We start from the raw sequence: 24695 nt of genomic DNA on the forward strand, positions 1-24695 counted from the left end.
TTCCAGCTGAGCACAGAACCAGAAATCCAAAATCAGGCAGGTGGCCAGAGAAACTCTGGAGGTTCAAACTCAGCACTTAACTTTTCTGTATTTTTTTGGGCTTTGATTTTTTTTTTTAATTGTGGGGGGGAAAAAAACCAGACAAAATTTACCATCTTAACCTTTTAAAAATGTACAGTTCAGTAGTGTTAAATACATATTTACATTGCTGTGGATCATCTCTCCAGGACTTTTTCATCTTGCAGAACTGAAAGTCTATACCCATTAAACAACAACTACCCTTTCCTCCTCTCCCTAGCCCCTGGTAACCACCATTCTACTTTCTGTTTCTATGAATTTCACCAGTCTTAAATGCCTCATATACATGGGATCATACAATATTTGTCTTGTTGTGATTGGCTTATTTCAGTTAGCATAATGTTCTCATGATTCATCCATGTTCTAGCATGTAATTAGATTTCTTTCCTTCTTAAGTCTAAGTAATATTCCATATATATGTGTATTCGCTACATTTTATTTATCCATTTATCTGCCTTTCTCTATGGCACATGAACGTATCTGCTTCTCCGACTGCATCTCTGCCTGTGTAACATTGTCAGATACTTTAGCATTTAGTCTGTGCCAATCCAGAACTCACTAGCACTTATAACCAGACTTCCTCAGATATGTCAGAGCCTCTTAGGTTGACATCTCAACATGTCTAACAGACTTTTTAAATAGCCATATGTTCAGACTATCCAAACATAAATAAAACGTATGAGAGTAATAACAAGCTGTCGGTGGTCTCTAAGACTGGGACAAAGATTATTCTAAAACAAAGAATTGAAATTTGCTAGGTGATATATATTACATGATATATTAGAAATACTGGCCCCAGTCAATTTGGTCTGAGTTCTGCAAAAGCAATTTATCTTTCCTCTCAGGGTGGCCATCATGCTCTCTTTACTCCGTAATTGTGCCTAAATCCAGGTAGTGTTCAGCTGGAACTGAAGTTGGTCAAAAATTATACCTAAATGATTGCACACCAGAATGATTGTGTGCAATACCATCTTTCTGCTCTACAGAGCTCTGGAAATAATAATTCACAGACTTTTTGGCATTGGATTTTATTCCTCTAGACCTCTTTGAAAGTGGACAAGAGAAAGCTAAGTTTGTCTTTTGGGGAGTAGATGGGGGGGGGCAACAACGCTGAATCTTGAAAAAGAAAATCTAATTCTCCCCTAACTTACTCCGTACGATTCAGCCTCCAATTAGCCGTAATGTAATGCTGAGGTCACTTTCTTTTATTTACCAGTTACATCTTTTCATTCTTCAGTGCCTCCAGATTAGACAGTGGTATTTTTAACATTATAGTCAAATCAGATAACCATTTCAAGAAAAACTTGGAGGTGTGAGGTTTATGGATTATTACAAAACAGGTCCTGTGTTGTTTGAGTCCTTCTTGTAGAGCAGTGTTTCTCAAACTTGATTGTCTAATGAACCACATGAGGATCTTGTTAAAATAGAGATTTTGATATAGTAGGTTTGGAGCAGAGCCGGAGATTCTGCATTTCTTCTGAGTTCCCAGGCGAAGCCATTGCTGACTTTGAGTAGTAAGACTTTAAAAGCAGCAGTGGCCGTTAACACTGACTGTGGATCCGCAGTCACCAGGGGCGTTTTCAAAAATCAAAAATCGTGATGCCAGAAATTCCGGATTCAGTTAGTCTGGGACAGAACCCAGGCATCTTGTTTTTCAAAAGCTCTCCAGGTGATTCTAACATGCAGCCAAGATTGAGAATCATTGCTTTTGAGAGGATTCAATCCTGTCTTGCTGGAGTATCTGGCTGGATAGGCCTGGAAAAGATTTCTCATCATTATTTGAAACTCTGGATTTTCTTTAGTGCAGCCTGAGACCCATTGGCTTTTCTTTGGCTCTGAACTCTCACTGAATGAATTCAGACTTCTTGAAACTCAGCAGCTTCAGATGGCAGTATTTTTAATGGAGTTCTTTTGTTGTGATCAAGAGCACAGAAATGTTCTGAGAGAGAACCTGCCTTTCCATTTGCTGATAACACTACCAAGAGTAGAGCCAGTCTGCCTCAGTTGTCTCTCACTTGGGTCCGATCAGGAGAAGTTAGCACATGAGTTGCATGGTTGCCAGTGATGAGGGAACATTGAATTGAAAGCCAATTTAGTGGACATCAGTCTACTGATAATTAAGGGCTCCCCTCTCCAATAAGGTTATCGTAAACTCTTAGATGTGACTGGAAAGCTAGGATGAGATTATAGAAAACTGGGCTATTGTCAGTAATAATGAGCCACATACACACATATATCTTTCTTTTTTCCAATTTTTTTTTTTATTGATTTCAGAGAAGAAGGGAGAGGGAGAGAGAGATAGAAACATCAATGATGAGAATCATTGATCAGCTGCTTCCTGCACGCCCCCCTACTGGGGATTAAGCTGGCAACCCCGGCATGTTCCCTTGACTGGAATCGAACCCAAGACCCTTCAGTCCGCATGCGATGCTCTCTCCCTTGAGCCAAACCGGCTAGGGCACATACACACATATATCTGAAGATCCACTTTTCACATACTGTCCCTTTAGAGCTCAAGGTTTGGGGATGAGAAAGTGTCTTGCAAAAGAAAAGGTTGGAGTGGGCTTAGAGCAGAGCTTTTTGTAAATTTCTGCCTCACTTTATACTTCTCCAAGGTGGGAATTATATAATCTCTTTATCTTTGACCCTTTCTTGTTGCTTTTGATTAAAGACCAGTCTTATAGAAATTCTGAAAGTGGTATTTTACTCTTTCAAGTTGGGGAAGAAGGTCTTTTTTATCAGTTTTGGGTTTTGATTAAGTAATCTTGGAACAAACTTGTGGAAATTATATTCACTAACCAAGTCAAATAAGAGTGCACTTGCAAGAGAGCTGAATCTTATGGTCTTAATCTTGTGTTGTATATGTCATCCTCGGAGGCCTTTCAAAGGAATTATCATCCCCAGCATTGTCTTTGGGATTTCTGTTTAGCATCATCATATTTTGTGATATGCCACACATGAAGGAAGACCAGTGATTGATTTATGTGGTAAATGTTTTGTTTTTTAAGTCCCTTTAGGGTCTGGCCTCAATCTAGCATTCTCTTTCGTGTTGCTCCCCTCTGTACTAAGGTCATATATCTAAAACTTGAATAGGCCCTGTTTTGCGTGTCTCTGTGCTTCTGTGCATGCTGCTCCCTCTGACTGAATATGAATTCTCTATTTTTCCAACAAGCAAATTTGTAGCATCCCTTATACACAATTCAGATGTCAGCCTCTCTTTGGAACATTTGCCAACTCCTCTTGCTCACTCCAACCCCCCATTGCCAGCTGGTATTTTCTTCTTTGTTTCTGTGGGATTTTATACCCCCATTCTAATATGATACATGGTGTTTTAATGTTTTTATGTGACCGTCTCTAACAATTAAACTATAAGCTGTTCAAAGGTAAGTATAGATTTGCATCTTTCACACAGTAGCACATATCATATTAGTTGAGTTACATGAATAAGTAAATGAAAGAGGAGAAAACAAATAAGAATAGAAAGAATATGTCCTGCTCTCTCCTTTTGGTAAAAATTTAATAAACTGGAGTTCTAAACATCTGCCACTCCAGGGTTAGTTTTAGTAGAGGCTTCATGGAAAATATTGACACCTACTTTGGAAAATGAAATGATGAAAAATTGGTGTTGGAAGTTTGTAGAGGTGAGTGGTAGCCAGTAGCCAAGCAGCTTGTTGAGTTTGTGGGGAAATTAGATGTCTTGGTGTGCATTTTATCCTAATTGTTGTTCTTCCCTTCTGTAATTATAAAATGGGTCTGGGAAGGCTGTTTGTTTTTCACTAGTACCCCCTTCTTTAACATTTAGTTGCGGTTTGCTGTTGGTCTTGGAAAAGAAAGTTTACTTTTTTGTTGTTGTTTATTATACCAAATCTCAAATAGTAGCTGCTCTTTCTATAATGTGATGATGCAAAGTCCCATGTGAATATATTGGATTTGGTGTGAGTCACATTTCAGAACACTTACAGAATCAATCATTTGACACCTAGTCTCAGAAGGGATTTTGCTGATTTTAGCTAATCTCTGCCTTTGCACCTTTTTCTTCATTGCAGCTCTGAAACCCAGAATTGATAATTCTAGAATTGCATTCATCATTGAGCATGCTTTGAAATACCAGTAGTATCAAAATAAAACAAAAAAGGGCTTAATCACAAATACTTGAGTAGTGCTGATCAAAAAGCTCTTTCCTAAATCCTATCCACAGTAAAGTTGATGTGGTTTTCCCCAGCCCAGTCTTGTTTTTTAAGAAAAAAAAGTGCCAGGGCTATTCCAAAGAGCCAGCTGATAAATTTACCCTCACCCCTCTTCCATAATCTTCTAATCCACCCCCCCCCCCCAAGCTAATTTTGGAAACAAGCCCTTAGGGAGTTCCTCCCTAATTTCTGGTGTCAGGTTAGAGCGAAGGTCAGAAGAAGAGAACTGTGGGTCACTGTGGTCAGGTTATGCTGGCACTTGCAATCCCCAAGTAGAAGAAAAAACTGGCAACTTAGAGGAATGAATTTTTGCTCCTGAGGCAAAAATCACATTTGAATCTGCTAAAAGCCATCATAAGTTTATTCTGAAACCCTTTAATTGTTTAAAGCTCTACATGGGTTAAGAATTTTGCTAGGAGCTTGTATTTTCTTCATTTTATCTATACCTTCTGTCCTGCCATATTTTCTAAAAGGAGGGACTAAGCCAATCAGTGTGCTTCCTGATGCCTGTTTTGCCCTACTGATTGTCCCCACCATTTATGCACCTTTTGTTACTCATTTCAGAAAGATTTCCGAGTACAGGAACTGCCATTGGCTCGTATTAAGAAGATTATGAAACTGGATGAAGATGTGAAGGTGAATTTACGTTCATTTTTATTTATATTGAAGCTAAAATGATGGGTGGGTTATTGCTCATTTCTCTAGAGCTCAAATTTAATTAAATAAAAATGAAAATATTGCCTGTTGCTTTTTTATTTAGTTTCTCGTAAAATTGTTAAGTGAGCTGAAATTGAACAATTTTAATTATTATATGATGCTTCTCTGAAAATTAGGGGTGTCCTGTTTTCTAGATGTTGAAAAGATACTGAGTGCTTTTTGAAACACCCAGTTCTTTTCAGCATGTAGTGTAAACATGTACCATCAAATCATCAGGACAGTGCCATCTTCTTAGCATCTTATTACAGTCTCTATTTGTTGATCTGAGCTCTAAAAAATGTTTGATAATGCTATTGTATCTATGAGTATTGCATCTGTGAATTGTTTTACACGAATAATACTTCTGAGAGGGTTTACTTGGAGGAGACCATTACTGTATTCTTAGGAGTCTGCCACCCACTACAACTCTCTCAGAAAAAGAGCAGCTCCTTCCTTACCACTCAAAATGCATAGTCTCTTGTATTTGTATAGAAAGCTAGCAGTTCACAGCAATTTTCCCTTTTGTTAGCTCAATTCCTCCTCATAGTAATCCTGTGAGATTTGGTAGGATAAGAATTAGTAGTTTAATTTTCTAGATACGGAGATAGACAAAACAAAGAAAAAAAAAGAAAAAAGAAAACTGACTTGCCTAGAGTAGGAGAACCAAGATCCCAATACTCATCTGCTTCCTTAACTCCATAGCTCGTCCAGTGCCTGTATCCTATACAGACCACCTCACCAAGGATCCAGAGTCTTGTTTGACCAAGAGCTTATATTACTTGAGTACCTACTGTGTTCCAGGCCCTGTGCTGGGTGCTTGTACATAAATCTTCTCATTTGATTCCCACAGTACTGGAAAGTTATCCTCTTTTTCAGTATGTGAAAAATAAAGCCCGAAAGGATGGGAAGCCTGAGATTTTGCCTAAATCCATTGGCTCTCAGACTCATTATTTCCCCACATTGTCTCTCCTTGGATTATATCACTTACTGACTTTATGGCCCTGGGCAAGTTACTTCACCTCTCCTAAACCTAGCTTCTCTACAAGGCTGTTATGAGAGTAAGAAAGTGCATGGTAGGTGCTAGATAAGTGTTCTTTTTTCCTCTTCTACCTGCTTTGTTCCTACTTGTGGTTTTATTTTATCTTGGGATCTCTTGAGACTACTACCTTCTCCTTTTCCAACACTTGCCCCATAGTCCAGTGGCAGGACATCCGATAAGGGGCAAATTAACTGGTTTGAATGGCTGGTGATTGACAGATGTACATCTGTTACAGATGATCAGTGCAGAAGCCCCTGTGCTTTTTGCCAAGGCAGCCCAGATTTTTATCACAGAGTTGACTCTTCGAGCCTGGATCCACACAGAGGATAACAAGCGTCGGACTCTACAGGTAATATTGTGGACCTACATTGGGAAAGCTGGGCAAGTAGCTAGCTGCCTGCTTCTCTTGCATGGCTTAGACCAGGGGTCCTCAAACTTTTTAAACAGGGGGCCAGTTCACTGTCCCTCAGACCGTTGGAGGGCCGGACTATAGTTTAAAAAAAAACTATGAACACATTCCTATGCACACTGCACATATCTTATTTTGAAGTAAAAAAACAAAACGGGAACAAATACAATATTTGTATTTGCATGTGACCCGCGGGCCGTAGTTTGAGGACCCCTGGCTTAGACCAAAGATTGTTTTTCCTTAGGCCTCTGACAAGCTGAGTGTAATTGGTATCTTCCTCTACTGTTGGGAGGCAGGCATACCTTATAGCCATGATAGTATTTCCTCACCAAGAATTTTAATTTCCAGCTCTCTCATGGTTTTCACAACTCAGTGACTGAACTATTTACTTGGTGAGTCCTCACTATAAACAGAGGGAGGCTAAACTTATATTTATCTATTTCCACATGTAAACAACTTCTGGTTAGAAGCCTTGAAAGGACAGTCCCAGGAAGAATCAGTTTTACTGACCTCGTTAGCCTCTTTTTCCTCATCTGCTTTCCTGAGAATCCTTTTCCTCTTCTTTTTTTGTTCTCTTTTTATTTTAATCCAGCAAACAAACATTCATATTGTATGAAGACCTCTTGGTCATTGGCTCTAGAGCAGCGGTTCTCAACCTGTGGGTCGCGACCCCTTTGGCGGTCGAACGACCCTTTCACAGGAGTCGCCTAAGACCATCCTGCATATCAGATATTTACATTACGATTCATAACAGTAGCAACATTACAGTTATGAAGTAGCAACAAAAATAATTTTATGGTTGGGTCACAACATGAGCAACTGTATTTAAAGGGCCAGAAGGTTGAGAACCACTGCTCTAGAGGCTTGCCCCTCAACCACCAGGGCCTAGCTGTTGGAAGAAACATTTCTCAGACATAGAGTAAGGATGTGACAGATATAAGAGAGTGACAGTATTTTAACAAAAAAGCTAAGAGTGTAAATTATGTCTTCTCCTTGTTTTCCTCTTACCTCAAAAGTTGAAAATGTATGTATATATGTATGTATGTATGTATGTATGCATTTATTTATTTATTTATTCTACAGGTATTTATTAATCATCCACAATGTGCCGAGCACTGTTCTAGGCTCTGGATACACAAAACAGATAACAATCCCCACCCCAGGGAAGTCTACATTCTAGTGCAGCTAGACATTGAGAACTTACTTTATGACTGCCTTGAAGGAAGTCTGTAGATCTAAAGAGCCAATTGAAATTACCTTCAAGATCAGTTAAGAAAACATACGATAAAATTAAATGGGCAAAACATTTGAACAGGCCCTTCCAAAAAGAAGATTCCAAATGACTAGTAAACATATGAAAAGGTGCATAACATCATTTGTCATCTGGGAAATACAAAGTAAAACCACAGTGAGATGCTAGTTTATATCCACTAAGTGACTAAAATCAAGATAGGAATATATTAAAAATTTGATATATTCTTGAAATGAATTGCTGTTCAACAATAAAAGAAACAAACTTGATCCATACAGCAACATGGATGAATCACAAAAATATTATGTTAAGTAAAAGAATTACATAGCACATGGTGCCAGGTACTGTCCATAGTGATAGAAATAAGAGTTGTGGTTACCTCAGATTGGGGGGTTGTGGGGAGAGGGCATGGTAATTGGCCGGAAAGTGATGGAAGGGAACTTTATATTCTTATCTAGATGATAGCTACCTGGGTGTATATATTTATAAAAATTAATCCAGCTGTGTACTTAAGATTTCTGTATCTTACTGAATATGAATAATAATTCAGTAAAATATTAGCACTTAAAAAGACAAAATTACAATGTTAAAAAGACCGATTTAAGTATATCTATGTTTTCAAAATACTGTAGAACACATTAGTGTTTGTTTGAAGGTGATTATTATTTCTTTCTCTTTCACCCCTCCTCTCATTTCATGCTTAGATGAGCCGTTTAGATAGCTTTGAGTAGGTGACATCATCAAGAATGTGATACTATATCGTGCTAATCTTAAATGAGTCCTGGCAGCTTTAAAATGTGCCCTGCTTCGGTAGGATGGGTTTATTATCAAGCTGATGGTTGGCAAGAATGGAGGACTGAAGTTTTGCATTTCAGTGGCTTTGGGCCATCACAGAGACAAGGGAAGGAAAAAACAGAAAATTTCCATCCCCTCCTATTTTGTCTGATGAGTCACCTTTTCTTAAGATGTGCTATGTAGAGGTTGCTAAGGATTTTGGTTAAAAGGTTGACTTCTCCTTCACCCCAACATTTTATTATGAAAAAATTCACACATAAGCAAAGTTTATAGTGAACACCTGTATACTCACCACCTGGATCCTGCCATTAAAAGTTTACTTATTTTATCCCCATATCTATCCTTCTATCCATCAAATCATCGTCTATTTTTAAATGAATTTCAAAGTTTACTTTTCCCTTAATACATGTATATCATTGCTCACTCTTTTCCCGTTTTTTTTTTCTTTAAAATTGTCTTACACTGTTAGTATGTTGATTTTTAGTAAAAAAATAAAAATCCTTTAATTTTATTATTTAAAGAAAGAAGTGTTACTCTTAGAAAGAACCCCTTCAGAGCAGGCTTTGGATTCAGAATCATTAGTCAACCGACTCCTGTGTCCTCAGCCCACCTGAAACTCTGTTCTAGTAATTTCAGACTTCCAGTATTTATATCACATTAAACAAGATTTAATCCATGGATTTAATTAACATTGCGATTTTGAATTCCAAAATAAAAATTTTGGAAACTAAGATACAGATCAGTAATTAGAAAATACTGCAAAAGTTATTGGATTAGAATTTCAGCCAGGAAATTCAAAATAGATTTTAACTGCTTCTGAACTAAGAGGCAAAATACTATTTAGAATCTTAAAAAGGTTATAAAATTGAATGATTGCCTAACCTTGCTAACCACATAATGACCAGAAACCTGCCACCTGAGATTGCTAGCTTTGTACAGTTTTAGCTGGAGGACCGTTTTTTAAGTCATGGAGAGGACCTAGGGGCAGAATCTAGCAGAGGCAGTAGTAGTTAGAGGCTCGAATATTCAGCTTGTGGAGCACGAGCTACAGGTAGGTTTTTTTGTTGACTTTGGAGATATCTTTCCAGCAGGTCTGATCATTTGAAGTTTATAAGAATTTGGCTGTGCTTATTTCAGCTATAGACTTGGCCATGGGTACTTAGTTTGGCTTAGAAGTCATCATCATCTCTTACTTGTAACCTGGAGGTTATAAAGCTGGGTAAACTAGTTTCTCCCCAGGCTAATTTTTCACCTCGCTTTTCTTTGTTACAGAGGAATGATATCGCCATGGCAATTACAAAATTTGATCAGTTTGACTTTCTCATCGATATTGTTCCAAGAGATGAATTGAAACCTCCAAAGCGTCAGGTGAGCTGGGAAGGCATTGCTGCTGCTGCTGCCAAGCACCTTGCATATGGGTGTCTAATAATGCTCCTTTTCCTCTCTCAGCACAAGCCATCTGCTATTTCTTTTGCTACTTCTCTAGACCAGATCCATCCTTAACATCTCCTTCTGCTACTCATTTATGGATACTTTTAACTCAGTGCCGCTGAGGTGGTATTTCAGTGAAAATAGATAAAATTAAAGATTTTGGTTATAAATAGTAAAAGTGAAGCTCATTTCAAGGTATCCTAGGGACTCTATCAGAGTTCTTAATCTGGGATGGGAGAACATGTCCAGTGAGTTACAGATTATAGATTTTCAAGAAACAGCGTCTCTATGTGCACAGTGTTTGGAGTGAGTGGACTTTGGTTTTCTCTTACTCTTTATTGTGGTTCTCTATATAATACTCTGGTTACATATTAAATCACCTGCTAGGGTTTTAAAAAATACCAATGCCCAGGCTCCACCCCACACCAAGTTGAATCAGACTCTGAGGGGAGGCCCAGGCATCAGTACTTTTTAAAGCTCCCCAGATGCTTTTAATGTGCAACCAGATTTGAGAACCATCGCTAAAACTGTTTTCTAAGCAATCACTAGAAAGAATGTGAATGTCTGCCTGCCTGCCTTTCCCTCTCTTCTACCTGCCCCTCTCCAAAGGTCACACCAATTTTTTTTTCCAGCACCTTGGGTGCATAAGTCTCTTAATTGCGGTTTTAATAGGCCCCTATGCTTTATAACTCATTGGTTCAAGCACACACATTTCGTGACTCACCAGGTGTAATTGAGACACTGGGGGAATAGTACCAGAGTCTGGTGGGAGCAAAGGTGTGCCTTGTTCTGCTTGCTCTGTTTTCTTAACAAAATTTTAAGTGGTTTTAATGAATTATTTCATAGTATATTATTTTTGGAAATGGGTCATTCAGTGACTCTCATGCTGTCTCTATTAATAACCAGTCAGAAGGTGTCAGAGAAGTGGGCATCTTAAAGGACATTTGTAATCCTGACCCTGCCTGGAGCCTTTGGATTAGCAAGCCCTCTGTTACCCCCTTACTAGTACAGGGAGCCTCACTGTGTCTCCGTTCTTTCTGGGCAGTCTTTGCTACTGTAAACATCCTTGACTGGAAGCTGTAAGGTGTTCAGAGGAGCTTTCAGTCGGATGTTTACAGCGGCAGGCTGCCACGGTCGTCCCTGGCTGCGCATCGCCTTTGAGACATTGCAGGTTAGTGCCCGTGGGCTTCCTTCCTCTCTGAGAAGTCACTACTGCAGAAACCCAGACCACTTCTCTTCCTTCAAAAAAAATGATAAGACACACATGCTCTCCGTGTTGGAATGTGTTTGAGCAGCCCCCTTTAAAAATGAAGTGGTGCGATCTGTCAGAAAATCAGGCCTTGGTCATGCTCCTTGTGCTAACTTCTGCTTGTTTTCCATGGGCTGCCTGCTGAATCAACCCGCTGGAGAGAAGGATCATGTCCTGTCCCTTCCTCCAGAGTCCTCAGTGCTTGTCTCTCTTAGGGTGTCAGACAGCTCCTTGTTTCATCTTGAGTCTAAATGCTGTGATCCATCTCTTTTTTAAAGTGTGTCTAACTGAAACAGCTCCTTGCTGTCTAGACTCAGTTCTTTGTAGGTGTTCAAGCCATTGATTGGCATCCTGTTTGGGACAGCTGCTGCCTGGCCTTTGAAAGGTTGAGATTACTGGAAGCTGGCCTGAAATTCTCAGGTAGCACTATTAATCCTTTGTAGACATGAAGTTTTCCCAATCTCCAAATTGGCTAACACCTTTTTAAGTCCTGTAAAAGCACCTACTCTCCAGAATTCACCCTTTCTGAAGAGGCAGCAGTTTGCTCTTGCTACTGAAGCTAATGGACTTTTTTCCAGTCTGTGGCTGGTAGCCCTAGGAGGTGATGATGCTCATTCTCTGGCTGTTAGTCTCCACTTCTGAACACATCCCAAGAGTAAACCCTCTGTTAGGGGAGGCCACAGCTAGAGCTGGGCAAGTACCCCATTCTGGATTGACCCAGTCATTCATTCCGAGATTGTTCTAGCATCTGGGATGATGTTCCACTACTGGGGAAAGGAACTAGCCACAAATACTGAGCTGGGATCCAAGGTCCTTGACCTCTCAGAGATGCTTGGGAATTTATCTTGTTCTTCAGGAAAGCAAATAAAAACTATTTGAAAGTAGAAGGTTGTTGAGGTTTGACTTGTACCCCACTAAAGCTATGAGTTGAAAGTTCCTGCCCATTGAAATATCATTTCTCTTCACCCATCTCTTTAAACCAAGCATAATCATTCCCCTGCTAGCTTGACCTCCATTGGCTGAATGAGTCTTCATAAATGCTGAAAACCTTATATATGCCTCCTTCCATTCCAGTGACTTGAGAACAGTCATGCCCTCCTCACAGCGCAAACTGACTTGATGGAATGTCCTAGAGACCCTGCCTGGTTCATAAACAAGTTAGGAGGCTACAGCAGGCAGCACAGGAGAAGCTCTTCACCTGCTCTCCCAGCTTTTGGCAAGGGGTGTTTTGGCTTCTGAAAGGGATATTTAAAGGGTTTGCTTTTTGTCTGGTGAAAAGACCATATTCATTTGTAGATCAGCTACAGTCAGGGATAACTGGATACAGAACCATCACAGGTCAGGGCTAGGAAATGCCAGCCAGTGTCTGCCTGCCTTCTCACTTCCTGCAAGTTTGTTCTGGGGGGCTTTTGGTCCTGTATACCTTCTTATCACCCAAGAGCTTTTTCAAGTTAGGTCTGAACTTTAGTGATTAATGTTTTTTATAAAGTAGGAAGGGAAATCTCAATGGAAAATGAATACATTGAACTCATTTCAAGAGCTTTGAAAAAGATCAGTTTCATGGCTAAGGAGGATATCAGTTTATCCCTGCCACAGCCAAGGTCTAGTTGACAAGACTGACCTTAATTTATAATAGAAGTTGGAGTTGAAATGGAGGTGACATTGTCACAGTTAAGTTGTTCTGGAAACAGACCTAGCTGAAAATAAAAGGGGGCCCCCTCTTTCTTCTGCCTCAGAATGATCACATTCAGTGTTCAAACGGTTTGGGTCTGAAGCACAGAATACATTAACCTAAAAAGTTGGTTCATGTTCGAGGACTAGCTCAGAAACCCAGCATGTCACAAATGTCTACCTAGGCTGAGTGGATGGCCATCAGGGAATCTGGTAATGCAGAGACCCGCGTGTCTCATAGGCTTTATATCAGCAGGCCTAGTTTTACTATCCTGGGCCCCCCAGTCACCAGGCAAGCAAAATAATGCCCAGCCCTGTTCTACAGGGAACATGGATTTCTCCCCACACTAGACTACAAAATCCTAGAGGTAGCAAAGAGAGTTTAGGGTCTCTTCTATTGGTAACAGCTGTTATATTCAAGAAAATTTATTCTACTACCAACTTGGGTTTAAAAAAAAGGTACCGCAATACCTCAGAGATATTGTGGGTTCAGTTCAAGACCACCACAATAAAGCAAGTACAGGCATCTCGGAGCTACTGGTGGTTTGTTACAGACCACTGTAATAAGCAGGTTTATCAATAAAGTGAGTTGTAACCTTTTTTGCTGATGGAGGGTCTTGCCTTCAGTTTGTGTAAAAAAAAAAAAAAAATCAACACGTGGGAAGTGCAATAAAGCCAAGTGCAATAATACATGGTGTGCCTGTATTTTCTTATCTCTGTCTGCCTGGCTCTGTAAAGCCATTCTCATTCAGCAAGTGCTTATTAGGTGCCTACAAGGGAATGAATAGTGGGGACAGTGGAGAGCAAGAGAGAGCTAGGCTTTGCCCTCATGGGAAAGTAGTTAATTTGACAAGCAAGGACAAAAAAGTTCAGTGAGCAAAGTACTGGAAGCCCAGACTAGAGCGCCTGACCTAATGAGGGGATGATGGGGTCAATGCCAACTATGTAAATGTCACTTTGGGGAGCTTTGAGGCAGTCCACAGGGTCTCTATACCTTGAAGAATTGTCTTTTCCTCTTATCTTGAACATGGCAAACTTAGCCTAGAACAAGGGAGTGAGTAAATCTAGTTAATTTTTTGCTCAGCCAGCCCAAGTTGTATGTTTCTGTTGTTTTTGTTGTCCCAGGCAGGGGCACCGTGTGCCACAGGGTCCTCTGGAGCAGATGCCGATCTCTGTCCATGGTCAGGGGCCGACCAACCCTGGACCCTCAGGCTATAACCATGCCGTAGTGTGTGTAAACATCCTACACTCTCAGCTGTGAGCTCAAGGTGGCTGGGAGAGGGTTGTTTACTCCTTCTGCCATGGAAAACGTCAGCTGAAGAAGGAACAGTCTCTTCACCCAGCAGATCGGACAGAATGCGACCTCCCTAGTCAGCCAAGGCAGCACCCAGCGGAGAGCTGTCCCTCAGGCCCCCTGGGTTGCTCTTCTGTGGCTAAGTACAACCAGAAGCAGATGTGACACTGGATAGATGTGGCCCTCAGTGACCACTGAGCGTTCAACGTACTGTGCAAAGCTAAGCACTTGCCTACTGATGCTCTCGATCCTAACATTTGATTCTGAAATTTCAACTCAGGAAAAGCCCTATGTCCTTTTCCCCTGCTCTGTCCCTCCTGAGATGGTGGGAACAAAATAAGGAGAGTGCTGCCTGTTTGGGAGATTGGGAACTGGCTTGAGAGCCTGACGTTTGGGTAGCATCTTCCAGTGCTCACAATTAGCACTGTCCTCAGATCACAGGCCTCGACAGCATTTACTCACAAGCACTGCTAGTGCGTGGCTTTTAGTGGCAGTAATTATTTGCCCATTTGCAACTTACCATGCAATGGGTGCTAACTCTACTTCAGAAAACTGGCTGTAAGTTTGGTGAAACCTATGGAATCTGTTATTTTTAGTTTGATGTAGCACAACTGGTCTCTTCGAATTCCAGTTTCCCTTGGCTTCAAATGTGGAGAGCTCAGCATTCAGCAGGCAACGGCACAGAGCCCGTTTGGGGGAAGAATGGAAATTCACTCTGGCGGCTGCTGAGTCGGTTCTTTTCCTCTTACCTGCCTCTCCTTCTACCCACAGGAGGAGGTGCGCCAGTCTGTGACTCCTGCCGAGCCTGTCCAGTACTACTTCACGCTGGCTCAGCAGCCCACCGCCGTCCAAGTCCAGGGGCAGCAGCAAGGCCAGCAGACCACCAGCTCCACAACCACCATCCAGCCCGGGCAGATCATCATTGCGCAGCCTCAGCAGGGTCAGGTCTGTGAGCTGCAGGGGGTGCCTGCCCAGCAAGATAGTACTTCTTAGGTTTGGGATGGTGAAAGCTTGACCAGGGCAAGACAGGTACTCAGAGCATCATAGAGCACTGGAATTGAAGTCTGGAAACCTGGGCTCTCCCCAGACTCAGCCATTGAGGTGACATGTCACCCTAATCTCTTATGGGTCAATGTGGAAAGTGTAGTGGACAAGATGTTCTTCAGGATCCTTATGAGCTAAAAAGTTTTGGAAGGAAAAACTGTATGACACCCCCATGAAGAGTAGTGGCATCTCTGTAGAAGGTGTGGACTCCATGCCTGCTGTCTGTGTGTCCACATCAGAATTGGATTGTTATCCTTAAGGGAGAGATTAGGCATGCATACCTCTCCTCCCCTTCTCCCCGTCATTTCTCTGACCTACTGTATTTAAGTAAAGTGTCCTTCTCTTTTTACAATAGTAATCAGAATATTCTCTCTCCCCAATACAATCGTGAGAGCAGTATTATGCACATTTGTTGGGAATCATTAGAGGCTACAGAGAACTCTGTTCTCTGAGCTCTGAATCCATACTCCCTGTCAGTCATCAGTTTATTTATTCATCAAACATTGGTCATCCTCTGTAGGTAAAGTCCTATGCCATTGGTTGGGGACACAAGCATGAGTCAAACAGTCCCTATATTTAAGAATTCACAGTCTAGTTGGGGCTACAAATAATTAAAGATTATACCACCATGTGGAAAGTGTAAAATATCCTTAGGATGTGTAGAGGGTATTATGGGAATGCATCAAAAGGGGTACCTAGCAAAGATGTGAGGGGGTGGTAGAAGAGGATGTCAGAGAAGGTTCTTTTAAGGGAATAATATGAGTTTTAGAGAGAATAATGGAAATGAATCAAAATAGACAAGGAGGGACTTCCCAGTACAGGGCTCAGCACAAGCAAAGGCTTGGAGTTGAGAAATAGCACAAGGCAGTGGGGAAAGGCTGCAGCACAGGGAACATCTAGCAAGTCTGAAAAGACAGGTGGAGGACACATTCTAGACGGCCTTGTGTGTTCTAGTGAGGAGCTGGGTTTGCCTAGAAGAAAAAAAATGGAAGTGGCAGTAGATTTAAATATCATTGTGATTTTAGGACGTATTCCCTGCTTGTTTTTTTAATGCATATAACAAATTTATTGAATGCTTGTCTTTACCAGACACCATTCTAGCAGGAGGGGTTCAAAGATGATTGGAGCTCAATCCCTGCCTTAAGGAGTTCACTGCACTGTGATGCCTAAGGGACCTTCTTTAGCTCTTGCTTGTGCGTCTGCAGTGGTGAGAGGTTTGCCTGCCAAAGGCTTTATCCCTTTATAGAGAGAACTTCAAGGGACTCTGCTAATGGCGGCTCTTATTGGCTAATCATCCTAAGAAGCTCATAGTTGTTGTGCCCCGACAGCAGGGCACACCATACGTGATTTGACAGCTGCTATGCTAACACAAGCCTTCATTTTTCTGAAATGATTTAGAAATACTTTGGAAATCCTCTCAGGAAAATTGAGTTGATAGAGTACAGTGATGAGTTGGCAGTATGCATTTTTTTTTAGTCAGCGAGAATTTCATGTATCCTCTTTTCTGCCACCCTGGACTTGCTCAGCCTGGAGCTGATAAGGCTTGTGAGGATGGTGAAGTTGGTTCCTCCCAGCATCTTCCAGCTATTGTTTCACTGAGTTACTGGTTCAGGGTGGCCTTGTGTTGTGTGACACACCCCAGGACCTCTGTAGTAATGGCTATTTCAGGTTGAGTGCAGATAACCTTTGCAGAACAGAATACATACTAAAGTCAAAGGAAGGCATATTTTGGTAAAGTGAATCCTCTATTTTCTGTCATAAAATTGGAAACTTTTATTCCTGGAGGCTTGGGGAATAGGCTGAGTTGAAAATTGCAGTGTGAGAACAGGAGATGTTTCCTGTTGTCCTAGCCCAGGAGTGGACAAACTTTTTGACTCGAGGGCCACAATGGGTTCTTAAACTGGACCAGAGGGCTGGAACAAAAGCATGGATGGAGTGTTTGTGTGAACTAATATAAAGTCAAAGTAAACATCATTACATAAAAGGGTACGGTCTTTTTTTTTTTTTTTTTTTTTAGTTTTATTCATTTCAAACGGTAGTTTGCCCACGGCTATCCTAGCCAAATGCATGCATTTTTACACAGGTCTTTCTGTCTGTCTTCCCCACCCTCCTGTTACTTAGGGGTGGCCTCAGTTAAGATCCAGGTATTCAATGTTTGGTGTCCAGTGCATTTACCTGTTCACTCTCCCATAGGCAGCTGTGCTATGATCCAGAGCAGCCAGTTGGCCGCTGCAGGCTGGGGTCGCTCTGCTGCTTAAATGAGGTGAAAACCGGTGTGCACTTTATTTCCCTCCCAATGTCTTGCAGGCCTAAGAAGCAGCCCAGGATCCCAAATTTAGTAAATTCATAATTCATACTGACCCCACTTTCCATTTAGTTTGCCCTCCAAATTCACCTGTTCTAGACGCGACTTGACTATTTCTCAAGTGTACTGTCGTGGTTGATTTTGATTCTTTTGTACCATATGTGCCTTACTGTCATCGAAGTGGCTGTGAAAAGTTGCAGCATTTGAAGCATAGAGATGTTTGGGGCTCAGGCAAATATTTTGTACTATGAGCCTAAAAATAAATCTCTTTGGTTTTTTTCATCTTTTATTTTGGTGAGTAACTTTCACAGTGCTCTAAACCCAAAGGACTCTAGGCTGAGTATTATTTGGTGTTAACATGACTTCAGGCATTCATGGAGAGGATTTGCTCCTAGTTAGCCTCTTGGTTATTAACCCCTTTGTAAGCCTACTGACTCTGAGCCAGACTCAGTCAGCTTTCTCATGACTCTTTCCAGACCACACCAGTGACCATGCAGGTTGGAGAAGGTCAGCAGGTGCAGATTGTCCAGGCCCAGCCACAGGGTCAAGCCCAGCAGGCCCAGAGCAGCACTGGACAGACCATGCAGGTGATGCAGCAGATCATCACAAACACAGGAGAGATCCAGCAGATCCCGGTAAGCCCTGTCTTGCCTCAGGTCTGCATGGCACTCTTCAACATAATAACAGAGATACTTAAAGATTTTATATCTGTATATACACACAGACAAAAAAAAGTGTGTGTGTGTGTGCATGTGTATATATTTTGCATGATTATGTATATCACATATATGTGTGTGTGTATAAACATTTTTAAACCTATATTCCTGTTACCCTAGACCAGTGATGGCGAACCTTTTGAGCTCGGCATGTCAGCATTTTGAAAAACCCTAACTTAACTCTGGTGCCGTGTCACATATAGAAATGTTTTGATATTTGCAACCATAGTAAAACAAAGACTTATATTTTTGATATTTATTTTATATATTTAAATGCCATTTAACAAAGAAAAATCAACCAAAAAAATGAGTTTGCGTGTCACCTCTGACACGCATGTCATAGGCTCGCCATCACTGCCCTAGACCACAACTTGCTTCACTGTGTGCTCACTGCTTTCCTTTAACCCATGTTAAAGTTCACCACTGTGCGGCAGCTCCTCTTAATTTCCCCTCACTCCACCTACATAGAGAAGTCATTGTAACCACCATTCTATGCCAAGGCCCAAAGGCCCTGTGAGACCGTCCTGTCTTTTGACTAGCAAAGAATAAGAGGGAGGTGTATAGGGAAGGCCATAAATACACTTGTTGCATATTCATGAGTCAGTTCCCACTGGAGCCTGCAGCAAAGTATATTTTTGGCTTTCATTTAACTTATCCATTCTTTCAATGTGGACTACTGCTTCCTGTGTGCCTTGAGGGATTTCATTTCTTAGATTTGTTGACTTTTTTACTTGTACTTGTTCTTTTGTTAAAAATGTTCTTGTCTCAGCACTTGCCATTCATACATTGGTCATTTTGCCACCAAAAAATGTAGAAAGTGAGTGACATGGAACAGTCCTTCTATTTCCTACCCCTTGTTCTTCCTATTATAAATGAAATGTAGGCAAATCTGGAAATTCACTTGGGCTTGATTAACCACTTTCTCTCTGAAAAAGCTCAAAAAGTATCCTCAACTCTGGTTTTGAAACTTCTTATTGGGTTAACAGAGTACTAGGCCAGGAGAAAGTTTAGGAAAGTGGAGTGAGTGTGTGTCTGTAGCTCTCTCTCTCTCTCTCTCTCTTTCTCTCTCTCTCACACACACACACTGTCCATCAGCTGCAGGTTCCTTGCCTCACTTTTTCAGCCACCAACCCCAAGACCTCTCTTGAATGGTTTTCATTCATGTGGAGGCACCAAGATAAATTCATTTAAGCCAGAGAAGAGTAACCGGCTTGAGTGTTTTTAGCCCTCTGGCGCACAGAGCTTTAGCACAGATGAGTAGAATTCAGGACCTTGTCTTCATGGTTCTCGGATAGGAGCTTGCATTTCTAAACTCATCAGCATGCTTGCAGTAGTGATGACCTTCAGGAAGGAAACTGCTTCTCTTTTGAAAGCCCAAGGGGTAGACTTACTTGCTCTTTAGTTAACACATAAAAGCTGTGAGGATCCCCAGACTTACCCTGTGATATAGGACTGAAGTATATCATCAGATGTCTAAACTTAAAAGAAGAGCTTCTAGCTTCGAAGAGCCGCTTGGCACTAGTTGGTGCACAGCTTTCCAATCACATTTGAGTTTCTGCGAAGATCTCTTCCCAGCCAGGAAATGGAAAATCCCTATGGCCGTCAGTATACCTTCCCCACTGCTGGGACAGGCTTCAGTCTTTCATCCCTTGCGCCTTGGCTGGAGTTCTGTGACTCCTGGGACCAGACACCGTCAGTCTCAGCAGTGAGGTCTCCTAAGCCTCCGCCCAGCTGCCTTTATCCCCATAAGCATCTTAACATCGTTGCCTGGAAGCTGCATCAAGGGATTGAGGTGGGAAGGGAGGCTTGGCATCACAGCCTCCCAGCAGCTCCTCTTAGCACATTCTCAGGAAATAAATGACTGCAGGTCACAATATCATGCCCTATCTCCTTTTGAATTAGATTCTTACAGGTTTAGATTTTGTGACCCTCCTTGCCTTAAGCAGACAATTCTGGAATGATCTACCAGAACTTTAGAATTAGTCTGTCTGGGTGGTTCCAATCCTCTTCCAGGCTGGCAGTTGCAGAGAAGCAGTTTGATTTAACAATGCACACAGGAGTGCCACTTCAGCCCACCAGCATTTTCCTCGTGGAAGGAAGTACAATTCCCTTCAGTGATATTAGCTCTTGAAGGCAGGGGAGTGTTTATTCCAGGACAGAAGCCTGTTAGCCTCAAGAAGCTCACCCTTACAACAAAGGCAGCCTGCAGCCAAGGAGGTGATGTCTGGGCGCCCCAACTCGCAAGTGTAAATGTCTGCAGCCCTTCTCTGCTGACTTCTCTGCTGAGCCTGAGCTCCTCCTGTGTTGTAAACACCTTGGCCCTTTCTTCATCTGCATTCAAAGCACTAAAACTTTCATGGTACACTGGAGCGTTAAGAGCCTGAGTTAAGGCTTTTAGCACACAATTAAATGCAGTATGTGGTATTATTGTATTATCTGAGACTTAATCTTAAGCATGAGGGACTCCGAGGGCATTTTTGTAGGTTTGGTTTCCCATGATGGAGTTTTCTGTGAAAGGTTTATTGATTCAGCTTCCCCTTGGGAGGTGTTTAGCCAGAAGCTAGTGCTGAACACCAAGGATCCTAAAAGTCCCTCAGACTCCCGTTGGTCCTGGCTCTTGGGGACAGAGATAGTAAAGCTGGTCAACTTTTTCTTCCAAAATGTGCAGCGTGGAATTGGGTAGTTCTAGGGCTGTGGTGTGGAGTGACAGCCATCTGCTTTGTGCTCCTGGCAGACACTGGAGCTGTTCTCAGTACAGTATTAGATCAGCCATTCTGGGAACTGGGTGGAATAGTGTGGAGCTGGAGGGAAGAGAGGCCCACACTTACGGTATAAACATTCTGATGATGTTAGACAGCCTTTGGGATAAAATCCTAAGATAAACTGAGCAAACAGCTAAGAGCCAATGAATGTTGAGGGTGCAGCCATGCTTTTTCATGTATGTGACAAGATCCTAGGGAGTTTTTTCAAGGTCCATTGTGTGTGTGACTTGCAGGATAGGGAAGTTATGGTTTTGCTGTTTTGACCTCTATTACAAAGGAACTTTTCTGGGCATGCTTTTTTGGAGGGCTCAGTGGAGGGCACATGGAAAATTTGCCTGTTCGAAGTTGCACTCAATCCCCTGTGGTCTGTTTGTCTCTGCCCTGCCCTAGGTGCAGCTGAACACCGGCCAGCTACAGTACATTCGCTTAGCCCAGCCTGTATCAGGCACCCAAGTTGTGCAGGGACAGATCCAGACGCTTGCCACCAATGCTCAGCAGGTATGTGTCCCAGGGATGCAGGGCTTGACTTGGGGACCAGCAGGAGCTGGCTTCCTTATTATTCTCCCTTCCACCTTATTCCTCAGCAAGAGCCACCTCCACACCTGCATATCTATTCTACCTCCAAGGTGGGGTTTCATGGAGAATTGCATTAAAAAGTGTGTCTCTTACCATCTTGTTCTGAAGTGCAAGGCAGGGAAGTCTCAAGTATACTAGAAGAAAGCCTGATGTACCTGTATGCAGGTCTCACCAGAAGTATTTTGACAGATTGCCTCTTTGTCAGGCTGTTAGCAGCTTTCAAACTGAATAGCTGTTGTGTTCTGGCCCTCCTGTGCCCTTTGGAAAGCTTCCTTAGATTTTATCCTCACCTCCTCAGGCACCCTTAACCAGAGATTGCTCCCCTTTCTTCTCTCACGCCCTAGGATGTTGGAGGCTGTGAGCCACAGGTGCTGAGGGGGCCTCCCTGGGCTTGGGGGTTGGGGAATGTGGGCATCATCGCAGGGGGTGGGGGTGCTGCTCAAGGAGAGGCATTGTTAATGGATTTTTTTTGCCTCATACCCAAAAAAAGCAGCGATCGTTTAAGAGCTGGATCTGTCTGGCCCAGTTGCATTTCTGGTGATGTATCTATTGACAGTGGTAACGGAGCTGAGTTTGTAGAGCAGGTCTCCAAAGATTTAATTTGGGAAAATGTGAGGAATGAGCCAAAAGTAAGGCTTCTGAATTCCATATAGTCTCTGGGATCATTAAAGGCTCACATGGAACATGGGCTTTTCCTTAATTTCCTTGGAGTTCACTGACATGGAATTAGCTCAAAACTGGTCACACCCTTGGGTACCTCACCTTCCACTTTAAAAAAAACAAAAAGCGCCCATAAACTTTTGTAAGATTCTAACCTGGGATCCCAAAAACTTTTTATGGCCTAGGGGTGGGAGGAAATGAGAAGGAAGAATTCTTGGTTTCCCAGATAGCAGTTTGGGAGCCAGAAAGCTTGACTTGGGGCCGGGGTGGTTACAGAGAGGAGGGGAAGAAACAAGAAGAGAGCACCTGAGGGCAGTCACAGTCTGTATAACAACAGATTGTACTTGTGACAATTGGCACGTGGGAGGTGCTCAGTAAATGTACGTTTAATGAATACTGAATAAATAGTGTATAAAAGGAATTTAAAGATAAATGAAGCTTTCTTTGATATAAAGGGCAGTACTGCTGGCCATGGCACAGTTAATCTCATCTATGAGGAATATTTTCCATTTGTCTCAGGGTCATTCATTTATTCTGCAGACATTTCTTGAATAATTTATTTGCACTGGGAGATTCAAAGACAAAACTTCGCTCCTGCTCTCAAGCAGCTTATAGACTGATAGGAGGAGAAAGACCCAAAACAAGGAACAGTAGTATGAAGCTCTTTCACACGTGTCCCCTAGACCTGATGGGTTGTTTTTGGCCGTTGTGAGGACACCTGAGAGGACCGTCCTTACCGTGCAGGTTGGCTGTAATGATTCCAAGAGATGGTGCACAGAAGACATTACTAGTCAAATGTTCCACAGACACAACTGCACACAAGCACGCTTCAGTCTTCTCTCCAACAGCTGGCACTGTACGATGCATTCCTACATGGCAGTACATTTCTTTTAAAATCCACACCTAAGATTTTAAGTGCTCGTGATGAATGTGTCCTTATCCCCCCCCCCCCCGCCCGCCCCCCCCCCCTCCCCAATCCTTGGCCCAAACGGCTGCACGTGGCCACTATCGGAAAAAGTACTTTATAAGTTTGCCACAAGGGCTTCTAGGGCCAAGGCCACCTGCTCGCCAGGGTGTTTCATATTCCAGTCAGATAATCTGGGTGATACGGGTTTGGTTTGGAGCCCACCTTCCAAGAATGAAAGGGACCACTCACTACTTTGCCCAGTGTTTTGCAAATTGTCTTCACTGACTGCAAGACTCTTAGGGTTTCTGACTAAACCGAAAATGTTATGCTCTCTCATGTCAGCACTTATGAGCTAGGTGTTTGTTTGATTTGAGCCCCAAAAAGACCTTGATGAGGGGGTAGTAGGTGACTGGTAATGCCGCGTGTTCCAAGGTCCTCTTTATCAGCAGTTGCCAACCATGCAGACCACCGGTTGGCGACCGCTGCTCTATATGGTGCCAACTCTAAGTAGCCTTCAGGGCTACGGGATGGGAGGGACCTTGCTTTTCTGCTACACGTCAAACACCTGTTCTATGCCAGGCATTATTCTGGGCACTTGATATGTATTGTCTCATTTGATCTTCACGACCCTCTCCTGGGTGGTGGGCTGGTGGCTGGACCCTGCAGCTGACCAGCCTACTCTGCTATTTTGATTCCTGCAGATCACACAGACAGAGGTCCAGCAAGGACAGCAGCAGTTCAGCCAGTTCACAGATGGACAGGTAGGACCCCCAGTCCGAGCAGGGGCAGCGGGTGAGGAATGGGGGTGAGGGCTAGTGGATGACATCTATGGGTTTGGGTGATTAGAGCAGCTGTCCCATTTTCTGTTAACAATGAGGGGACAGAAATTGTTAAAACAAGTACAGTTTTTAAATCAGGGTGCCTGTCCTTTAGCATTATAGACATTATATAGCCCAAATCCCCATTTTACGGATGAGTAAACTTGAGTCCTAGAAATGGGAAATGCTTTGTCCATGATCACTCAGCTGTTCATTTCAGAGTAAGGACTAGAACACAGGTGTCTTGTTTCCCTCTCTAGGGCTAGTTTTTCTCTGCTGCTCTTTAATGGTATGGGTTAGTTGAAATGGCAGAGAACATGGGACCTCTCAACCTCTCAATGCCTGGAATTCAGTAATTCTAAACCCATGCAAAGAAAGAATCTTACTTTTCCCTCGGCCTATCCCCTCATACTGTGACTGTGCTCCCAGTCATCCCTGAGGACACGATGGGATGATGTGCCCAAGCCTGTACTCTGCTGCCCAGAGGAGAGGAGCCGCGTCATCCACCTCTGGTTCCTGCCAGCCCCAGGTGCTAGGTTCACATGCCAGGGCTCCTGTGGCAGGGGTTTTGGCTGGTGTTTTGGGGGGACACCTGAGAAACCAAATGATCAGTTGGCACTAACTTCCCAAAGTGGCTATGTGAGCATCTGCTTCACCCCTCACGGGTCTTGGCTGTAGGAAGTGTTTAATTCCAGGTGACCTCCTCAGCAGGGCCCATGTAGGAAGTGCAGGTTCTGTGTAGTCAGATATTCTGAGGAAAGGAGGAAGAGGGGGTAATCCTATTGCCTCTGCCAGTGAGGATTACT

At 42.6% G+C, this 24695-nt stretch overlaps 1 protein-coding gene across 18 annotated transcripts in view; it reads left to right on the top strand.

The window, feature by feature from the left end:
• The window catches only part of NFYC (nuclear transcription factor Y subunit gamma), a 67117-nt gene that overhangs the window by 41153 nt on the left and 1269 nt on the right, over positions 1-24695 (top strand). For 16 of the 18 annotated variants that reach the window (XM_081085684.1, XM_081085671.1, XM_081085668.1 and 13 more), the window contains 7 exons: positions 4830-4901; positions 6236-6349; positions 9729-9824; positions 14873-15046; positions 17927-18085; positions 21319-21426; positions 23773-23832. In XM_081085684.1, coding sequence (XP_080941810.1) covers positions 4830-4901; positions 6236-6349; positions 9729-9824; positions 14873-15046; positions 17927-18085; positions 21319-21426; positions 23773-23832 — 783 coding nt within the window. The remainder of the gene's footprint in view (positions 1-4829; positions 4902-6235; positions 6350-9728; positions 9825-14872; positions 15047-17926; positions 18086-21318; positions 21427-23772; positions 23833-24695) is intronic. The other 2 variants (XM_081085683.1, XM_081085677.1) reach the window with 1 other exon arrangement.

The sequence above is a fragment of the Myotis nattereri genome (genome assembly GCF_964212035.1).
Source record: "Myotis nattereri genome assembly, chromosome: 3".
Taxonomy (NCBI): Eukaryota; Metazoa; Chordata; class Mammalia; order Chiroptera; family Vespertilionidae; genus Myotis; species Myotis nattereri.